The sequence below is a fragment of the Prunus mume genome, linkage group LG2, assembly GCF_029339155.1.
Source record: "Prunus mume cultivar Tortuosa linkage group LG2, ASM2933915v1, whole genome shotgun sequence".
NCBI lineage: Eukaryota > Viridiplantae > Streptophyta > Magnoliopsida > Rosales > Rosaceae > Prunus > Prunus mume.
The window spans coordinates 6,231,045-6,240,430 of record NC_142699.1 but is presented as its reverse complement, the minus strand read 5'-3'; the positions used below and the strand labels follow the sequence as shown (position 1 = coordinate 6,240,430).

The 9,386-nt window shown below is 37.3% G+C and overlaps 2 protein-coding genes across 2 annotated transcripts; both read right to left on the bottom strand.

Moving 5' to 3' along the window:
* Positions 1-866: 866 nt before the first annotated feature.
* LOC103332998 (uncharacterized) lies at positions 867-2,451 on the bottom strand. Its single transcript, XM_008235793.2, has 2 exons — positions 1,228-2,451; positions 867-1,127 (listed from the first exon to the last, which is right to left on the bottom strand). The coding sequence occupies exons 1-2, from the start codon at positions 2,212-2,214 to the stop codon at positions 1,029-1,031; spliced, it is 1,086 nt and encodes a 361-aa protein (XP_008234015.2). The 5' UTR covers positions 2,215-2,451; the 3' UTR covers positions 867-1,028.
* Positions 2,452-3,844: 1,393 nt separating this feature from the next.
* On the bottom strand, positions 3,845-8,707 carry LOC103332999 (uncharacterized). The gene is made up of 6 exons (XM_008235795.2): positions 8,363-8,707; positions 6,474-6,565; positions 6,154-6,330; positions 5,559-5,657; positions 4,939-5,181; positions 3,845-4,498 (listed from the first exon to the last, which is right to left on the bottom strand). The coding sequence occupies exons 2-6, from the start codon at positions 6,546-6,548 to the stop codon at positions 4,079-4,081; spliced, it is 1,014 nt and encodes a 337-aa protein (XP_008234017.1). The 5' UTR covers positions 6,549-6,565; positions 8,363-8,707; the 3' UTR covers positions 3,845-4,078.
* Between the last annotated feature and the right edge of the window lie 679 nt (positions 8,708-9,386).

Below are 9,386 nucleotides of genomic sequence, written 5' to 3'. Positions count from 1 at the left end.
TTAAAGGAACTGGCCTTGTATTTTCCAGCCAAGACATTTTTCACAATGACAAAGTTAACATCCAAAGATGCTTTAGCATGCAAAACTCCCCCCATTGCTATTACTAACTTCTCTATCTTAACCTGCAACACAATAATAAGCATCAAAATATCAATAATGAGAGAAAGAGAGAGATAGAGGTCAGTCACTACAAGTAACCAGAAGATTTCTAGTAAAATTGTTCCTGTTGATTACAATACAGAATATAAGAATGCATATTTTAAAATAGTAACAATAGAAGAAAATTCAGAAAGGTAAGATGGATAACAAACTTTATCAAATGGAACCAGCAAGCACATGATGATTTTGCTGTTGGACTCGGAAACTACAATTGCTGATGTAGCTGAGCCAAGAAATTTTTAAATAAGTAATCTAGATACATAACATACAGTTACCTTTTCGTCTCCCTCAAAACCAGAGGCAAGTACTTTGAAACCATCCATTGCAAGGCAACAAGTAACTTGCCAAATTTACAAATCACCCTGAACCTTGACAAGAGTTGCACAAATTCGTTCTATATAAAACTTATGCTGGATTACAACATTACATCACTTAGCATGGACCTTTTAGCTGACAGGACAGGACAAAAAAATTCCTAAATTTCTCCTGCCCCATCGAGATTATCCTCTATTTCCCACCTTTGAAGAAATTACACATGGGATCATAAGACCGTTTCAATAGAATGCCTGACCTTCATCTCCTTTATAGAACAAACACTTATGTCTGCAAAATTAAATCAGAATGTGTTGGACTGGCATTCAACTAATATGGGAATAACCCTTACTCAAACCATTTTTAGAGGCGAGAACTAAATAAAAGAAAAAACAGAAAGGAAATTCATGCAATTCATTGGTTTCCAAGTATCTATTTCAAAGAACTTTAATGTCGCAAATGGCTACATTGTTGAAACAGTCTCTCCTTTGAAAGGTGTCAGATCTACAAATCAACCTTGCAAAAAGTTGCATTACAACAACATTACATCACTTCTTTTAGGCCCTGATATCATTCAGCAAGTCTTGACGCCCTTCAATGAATAAGTCGTTCTTGTGTTTAAAGACTTTACCATCCTGGCTCACTCCAACAAATCCCTAATCAAAATATAAGACACTCCAATAGTTATTAAATACAAAATTTGATACTTATATGCAAATCTTGATACTTCAAACAATTTATTAAAGTAATACTTACAAACACCTCCAACGTCAAACTGAACTCCGAGAGGTTTGATATACGGCCCAAGAACCCCCACTCGATCAGTTGTGCCACACCACCCAGATCATTAACTGCGAATGCATCCGGGGTAATCCATTGCATGCAATTGATGAGGTTGTTGCTTACAAGCCAGTGTAACACTATTGGGAAACCCAGATTATGGGTGACAAAAATGTTACGGGCCAACTGGCGTCGGTGTAACAGGTCGACGATAGCACGGTTCCTTACATCAATTGCGGAGGCAGGGGCAGCAGGGCTTTCAGTGAAAGCAACGGCATCACGTGCCTCCTCCACCAGTAACATTAATTCATCTGATTCTTTTTGTTTGAAGGAATCATCAGATGCTTGTAGTTGTACTGGTGATTTAAGAATTGCCGCCGCTTCCATTTGATTATACATCTCCTTAATAACTACGGCGGGCTCGGCTTCTGGGTTGACGTCGACTGGAAGCGTTGGTTTTTTGAAGCCTGGTGTCGGGACTGTGGCGGTGGCGGCTGCCGCGGCCTCTGCAGCTTCTGCTATAGACAGGGCTAGATCTTTGCCATTCATCAGAATCCTCAGTTTCATAGGTGGGGCTTTGGGGGCTTTGGGGGCTTTGGGAGCTTTGAGGGTTTTTGGGGTTTTGGGGGCTTTGGGCCCTCTGGTGGCTTTGGAGGTTGCGGCCGCATTTTCTGCAATGGCCATGTTAAGGTCTTTGCCGTCTATCAGTATTTTCAGTTTGATTGCAGCAGCTACTTCAGGCGGATGCTCTGGTTCTACTTCAGGTGGATGCTCTGGCTCAGCAAATTCATATCCCTTGGCATTGAGTTCAGCATAAAAGGAGTCAATTGGGTTCCGAGGAGGTGATGCTGCCACGGCCGTCGGAGCTAACGTAGGCTGAGGAGGGAGCAGAGGACCAGTAGGCTGAGGAGTGAGCGGAGTGGAGGGAGGGACAGAGGCCTCAGAATCGGAAGGAGAAGCCATTAAAGTACAAAGAAGGAAGAAATCAGTGTGTTTCGGAAGCAAGAACCATCAAGAAAACCAAAGAAAATGAGGGGAGTAGGAAGTCTCAAGAAAAGTCGAATTCTCTCAATCCCCTAACAATAATTGTCAGAGAAAGAAGAAATCAGATGTTTGAGAAGCGGGAAAGAGCAAGAAAAAGAAAGAAAATGAGAGGGGGTGTGGTGGTGGTGGTGGTGAAGAAATCAGATGTTTGAGAAGCGGAAAGAGCAAGAAAAGAAAGAAAATGAGAGAGGGGGTGTGGTGGTGGTGGTGGTGAAGAAATCAGATGTTTGAGAAGCGGAAAGAGCAAGAAAAAGAAAGAAAATGAGAGGGGGTGTGGTGGTGGTGGTGGTGGTGGTGGTGAAGAAATCAGATGTTTGAGAAGGGAAAGAGCAAGAAAATGAGAGGGGGTGTGGTGGTGGTGGTGAAGAAATCAGATGTTTGAGAAGGGAAGGAGCAAGAAAAAGAAAGAAAATGAGAGGGGTGTGGTGGTGGTGGTGGTGAAGAAATCAGATGTTTGAGAAGGGAAAGAGCAAGAAAGAAAATGAGAGAGAAGAAATCAGATGTTTGAGAAGGGAAAGAGCAAGAAAATGAGAGAGGGGGTGTGGTGGTGGTGGTGGTGAAGAAATCAGATGTTTGAGAAGGGAAAGAGCAAGAAAATGAGAGGGGTGTGGTGGTGGTGGTGGTGAAGAAATCAGATGTTTGAGAAGGGAAAGAGCAAGAAAAAGAAAGAAAATGAGAGGAAAGGGTGTGGTGGTGGTGGTGGTGAAGAAATCAGATGTTTGAGAAGCGGGAAAGAGCAAGAAAAAGAAAGAAAATGAGGGGAGAACAGTCGCGAGACAGAAGGCTGAGCTGCCATACCGAGAAATGAATATTCTCACTTAATTAACAATTAACTGTCACGCTGTAAATATATAAAAACCAAGGCTGAGCTGCCAGCTGTACAATTTGTTATAGGCTAATCCACTAATTCCAATAATCACTTAACTAACCGTAACGACAATAACAGCTTGCACTTAATCACTAAGTGATCATTGACTGAGATGACTGGTAATGATTCTTTATACAATTATATATATAGTTTACTATCATTACTATGTATAAGCATCTGATGTAATATGATGAAGTTTTCAAATAGACCATATTATATATCTATATTAAATTCTGAGTGCAAGAGTTTCCCATGAGACTCTTTAATCTTCTTTTTCTTTTTTCTTTTTTGTGCTATAAGTAAGCTTTGCGGCTGGTATTTTAAGCTTTTGTGGTAGTGTTCAAACCTAAATTATATGTAATGCAATTCCCAGCAACTGGTTCTGTTCAGTACATTCAATTTTTCGAGTTTTTCTCCATCTTAAAACGCTGAACTTTATATGTCAAGGAAAGGTTTAACTTGTATATATAATGGCTTTGATTCATAGTTCTCAGTACGACAGACACATTTCTCCCATCTATAATTGGATTTGTTTTGAATTGGTTTTACATACTTAATTGGATCGGATTGGATTCTAATATAGCAAATCCAATTGCAATTGAATTGAATTGAACTTTTTTTCTATGAGGAAAAAGATGATGCACATGCGTGGAGAAAATGTTTTAAGTGAAGAGTGAACAATAAGGCACAAAGAACGGAGACGAACACTATATCTCTTATGTGAATTGTGGACTACATGAGTTCTGACTTACACAAGGCGAATACATTCATTGAGTCTCCAAAATGGTCAAATAAATTGATAACTCGAGTTCACAGAATCCCTCTAAATTTTGGTACCTAACCAGACAGCCAAAAAGGGTCAGCAAGATACAGCAGTTCAGTTAACTCATCATATACCTTGAGCCATTATTATACTCAATGTACATCTTCGGTCGCGTTTCTGGTACCGGCAGCCACCAGTTCGTCATGGTCTGAGACAACTTCTGGTTCTATCCCATGGGACGAGGAACTGTCTGTTTTTTCATTATCAGATGCATCAGAATCTGAGTCTAACTTGATAGAATCCAATGTAAGAGCAGCACTAGTAGGGGCAGGTTCTGAGGCTGCCAAAGCAGGATTTCCTCTTGTCCAAATTGCAGGCATCTTCTTGTCATCCTCTTTCATCCTCTCAGCATATTTATTTATATCAAAACCTGATGTATCATTTCCCCCAAATGCAGCCTCCAGTTTATCAATATCAAATAAATCCTCCATTATCTTCTTGGCGTTGACATCATCCGAGTAAACAAACTTGACTTTGTTGTAAGTCTTTGGCTCTAGAAAAGGCTTTACCATCTGCAACAAAAGACATTATTTTAAGTATCATAGCCACCAAGCTGATATATTTGGCTATATATTTCTCCACATTAATACAAATCTACCAAGTACCAAGCGACATCCTCTCTATTTGAGACTTTACTAAAAGGGGAAAAGGGGATGGCCAGCCCCTTGGAATGGCACAGGATAACATGAAACTGCCAAAAAAAATCATGTTTACAAGTGTACAAATTTTATTACTATGGATCTTATTAATTTATCACGAAAAAGTTTGGCTTTCTTCCACTTTCAAATTTAGGTTGTGATTCGCAATTCATATGCCAAAAGGAAATATGACCAAAGGCCAAAAGCTGTATAACAGCGAAAAGATACTGTTACAGCTTTATAAAAATGATCATCTGCAAAGTATAGAGCTAGTGAAAACTTTAACAACAAAATTTGCAATCAACTGGGCTTACCGTAAAGAATGGTTCAAAAAACTTTGGTGGATTGTACAGTATTGCAAGACCTAGGCGTTCTGGATAATGGTCTTGTAAAACATGGGCAGTTTCCCGTGTCAACTTCACTGAAATATGTGACAAATTGAAACCCTGAAAATCTATCATCCAAACCATTTGTTCCTGATCTGGAGGTAGATTTAAAATAGCATTCTCCATGCAGTATACCAAGTATCTAATCTGTCCTTTTGTCGACTTTGAGTTCTGCAATTAAAAGAAACTACGAACTGTTAACAAGGAAAAATAGATTTCTTCTGAAATATAGATCTCCAAAGCATTACATTTATGGGTATATATAGCATATCCTATTATCAGGAATTCGAGAAGATGCTATAGGCAATGATTTTGTCACTGATCGTGCACTACGATTAATATGCTTATTATCTCTTTTTGGAAAAACTATCTGCTTCAATATGGGATATTTTAGTTAGATAAGATGAATAAAGCTGACAAATAACAACAGTTTTACAGCACATAAGATTCCACATGTAGCTCAGAGTCAAATTCAAATATTAAGTTATAGCTAACTTATGAATCACAAATAATTCATGGAGGTGTCAGAAGGGCTTTGAAGATAAAACCTGACAACTAGGTCTCATGACAAGAACTGGTCTCCCATGCTTGTCAAAATAATTTGATCTGTAAATTTTCCCTGTTTCTGCTTCACGAGCTACCTCTTCCTGTATTACAAATGGAAATGATGAATTTGTAAGAACATTGTTACTTCAGTAATCATATACTAGAAGAACTTGACATGGATCCACAACCTCCAACCCTAACGACTCCAGATGACCCTTGTAATTATCTGGGTTTGAAGTAATTATAGCTATGCTGGACTCTTGAGTGTCTATCAATTTTCTTACAGTTTACTAGATAGGTGGGGTTGAATTCAGAAAGAACTGCTAATAGGTGTGGAAGGTTGAAATTTTACAAAATCCAGAAAGGTCAATTGACTCAGGTTCAGTACACTGAACCACAACCATATAAGCCAGTTCAGTATGCACTGAAAACAAAGAAAGAAAAACAAAGGATGCAACCTGCAGAATATATCAGGCTTCATTTGACTACTAGTACACTATCAGAGTAGGGAACCTGTTTTAAGCAGGATGAAAAGGTAGAATCTGGCAGACATTGTGTATGTGAATTCGGACTACAAAGCAATAAATGATAGCATACCCAACGAATCTCCTCCGGTTTGTACTCTGCCCTCCATTTCAAGGTATCTTTTAACATTTTCGTAGCTTTCTTGACATTCCAGTTTCTTGCCCTTAGATGCCTTGAGATGGATCCATCAGAACAATAAATGGACAACTTATCAGGCAATGTTCCTATCAACCTCTTCACTTCGTTAATCTGCATATATGAAGAGTGTTGCAGGATAAATAGATTTTCTCCCCAAAATAAGGATAGTATTATCATGCCCCAACTTAAGGAATTAAAATAAGTTAAAGAAAGCGATTATAGAAATGCTAAAGGAGCACTTTTACTGCAGATACCTTTGCCTGCTGCTCTTCAAATGATAAAATCTTCTCAGAGCCATTTGAAGGGGATTTCTTTATTCCCGTACTCATAGTTCTCAGAGAAGAATCTGTAAATCAACAATGAAGACTTCAGAACTTAAGTACTAATGTCTTGTTCCCATTTCAGTCTCCTCTCTCCATCACTTACATATACAAAAAAGTGCAAAAACAAAAGGCAAGTTCTCTATCCTACAAAAACAAAACGATATTTTAAGCTTATCCCTAGAGAACCAGAATTAAATTTCTTAATTGAACACAATGGAAACTAGCATATTGCAGTCATGAAGTACATCACCATAGTTATATTATTGTTTTAAGATTGAACGGTCAACTCAACTATGGTCAATACATATTTTTATAAGCTACAAAACACTTGAATGAGCAATGAAAACAATTAAACCAATCTTATTCTGAAAAATCAAAAAGCATGATTCAAGAAAGGCTAGCACATTTCAAGAATAGACATTGTGACAGAATTCATCATGTATGGGATCACATTCATTTTTTGAAAAGAGGGGTCACATTCATTTATATTATGTTTTAATTTTGTCAGAAGTTATTTAGATTTACATGTTAGTTACATATGCCAATTACTCAATTATTAAGTTACTAATCCAAATACTACAGAAAAGAAAAGACACAACGGAAATGAATACTATTGAATTGGTTTCTACAGGCACGGAAAAATTGGTTTCAAGCATCTATTTCCAAGAATTTAAATAGCCTCAATGACTACATTGTTGAAACCTAGTTCCCTGCTCTCAAGCTGTCAAATTTACAAATCACCCTGAACCATGCCAAGAGTTGCACAAATTCGTTCTATATAAAACTTATGCTGGATTACAACATTACATCGCTTAGCATGGACCTTTTAGCTGACAGGACCACAAAATTCCTAAATTTCTCCTACCCCCTTGAGATTATCCTCCCACCTTTGCAGAAATTACACATGGGATCATGTCAGTTTCAATAGAATGCCCCACCTTCATCTCCTTTTTGGAACAAAAACTTTTCTGTCTGCCAAACACTAACGAACCTATGCCATTCAACAATTTCACGATTCGATCAATAATGTCAACCATAATACAATCCTATAACCTTTTCCTTGAAAGCATATGCATTTCCTTTCTATTACGAACAAAATTACATTGGCATTATTTTATTAACTGGAAACAGCATATGCATTGTCATTTCTATAACCACGAGATGACTAACAAGAATTTGTGTCACCATTTGGTAAGCACTGAAATCCTACTCAAAACCTTCAGTCTCAACCTTATCTGTCATTAAGATTCATATGTTCTAGTCAATCAGACTTAAATTGAAATTGTTCACATGTAAACTATACAGCCTTTTGAACTATGTTTTCTCGCATCCAATGTACTACTATTTGAAGTAAAATTTTCAACCTAATAAGCCCTTTTGTGATAGCTTTGACATGACAACTCTGGAATCACCACTAACTTGTACCTTGTAGTAATATCCAAATCTACCTAATCAGAATGTCTTGGATTGGCATTCATCTAACATACAAATAACCGGAAAATGTATTGACATAAAATCTCCTGTTTGTGCAGCTGGGATTTGCTCATGTGGGTTTTTGCAATGTGTCCTATCTATTTGTTCATGAAATTAAATCTATATTCTTCTTTTCATAAAACCATAAAAAAATCAACCAACTTTCGGGTAAAGTACATGACTAAAAATCACAAAAGCGCCTTTTAACTAACATAATTATGCACCCAATATACCAAATCAGCAATATCATGGTAAATAAACAAGCTTTTTCAAGCACAAGGAATGCAAATCAAACCGACCCACTAAAATTACGGTTATAATCTACGAAAGAAATGGCAAGATCCGACCTTTTCAAACAGATTGAAGAAGAATTGGGGGCCTCACAAAATCCGAGCTAAGCTACTATTCCGGGCTCCTCATCAGTCCCAAACCACAGAACGGGTCAACTCTTAAAACAAGAGAGAGAGAGAGAGAGAGAGAGAGAGAGAGAGAGAGGCTGGAGATGTGGGTGTTTGGATTGTATTTGAACAAGAATATTACTCGGATCGAATCATGGCCGATGCTGAAATCTGGTTGAAATTTGAAATGCCCAAACCAAAAACACGTGCCTTTTAAACAAAGCCAAAGCCAAAGCCTTTTCCTCTTGTTAACATTATTTTTTATGGCTTAGCCTTTTGGGGACGCATCTGCAAATCCTTACCTGAACCCGGTTGTGTTTGTGGCCATTAAAACTATGGAAGGGTAGGTTTGACCTTTTAGCAAATCTCATCTTCTCTGCATGGCCATGGATCATGGTGTTTAATCTTATTTAAAAAAATATCATATTTTTAAACATAATTAACGAAATATTAGTATAATGAGCATTCACTAATAGTAGTAAGACCCTAATATTAGGTATGACCTTTTAGCAAATCTCATCTTCTGTGCATGACAAAAAATATTTTTCTTAAATAATAATTCATTTTCATTAGGAAGACCCTAGATATTATTCTGGATGTGCTGATTGAAGATCGTTCTCGAATTGTACCTTTACTAATTGATTGATAACAACGTCACTTTGTTTCAGAAAAAAATTATATAGTACATTTCATTAAAGTAAGCTCTTTTTTTGCCTTCATATTTTGCTAATATTTGTCTTAGTATTTATGTAATTTCGTATAATTGACACTTTCGTCGACGACAATGTTGAAAAAAATATTTGGGCACAAGTGAAATCTCAATTGCGACGGCAATATTATTCTAACAGATAGTATTGCACTATCACTGATTTTTTTTGGGGTTAAATGCCTATTTTGTTATTGGATTTTACACGAAAATTCAATTTGGTTATTGAGAAAAAAATTTAGTCAAATTGGTCACTGTGTTTCTCAA

What these genes read in the sequence shown, in the direction of transcription:
- LOC103332998 (XM_008235793.2), bottom strand. Translation starts at nt 2,214, where the DNA reads ATGGCTTCTCCTTCCGATTCTGAGGCCTCTGTCCCTCCCTCCACTCCG. An exon ending in GTTTGACGTTGGAGGTGTTT is followed by an intron (nt 1,128 to 1,227) that starts GTAAGTATTACT and finishes TATTTTGATTAG; the next exon opens with GGATTTGTTGGAGTGAGCCA.
- LOC103332999 (XM_008235795.2), bottom strand. Translation starts at nt 6,548, where the DNA reads ATGAGTACGGGAATAAAGAAATCCCCTTCAAATGGCTCTGAGAAGATT. An exon ending in TTGAAGAGCAGCAGGCAAAG is followed by an intron (nt 6,331 to 6,473) that starts GTATCTGCAGTA and finishes TCATATATGCAG; the next exon opens with ATTAACGAAGTGAAGAGGTT. An exon ending in AACCGGAGGAGATTCGTTGG is followed by an intron (nt 5,658 to 6,153) that starts GTATGCTATCAT and finishes TTTGTAATACAG; the next exon opens with GAAGAGGTAGCTCGTGAAGC.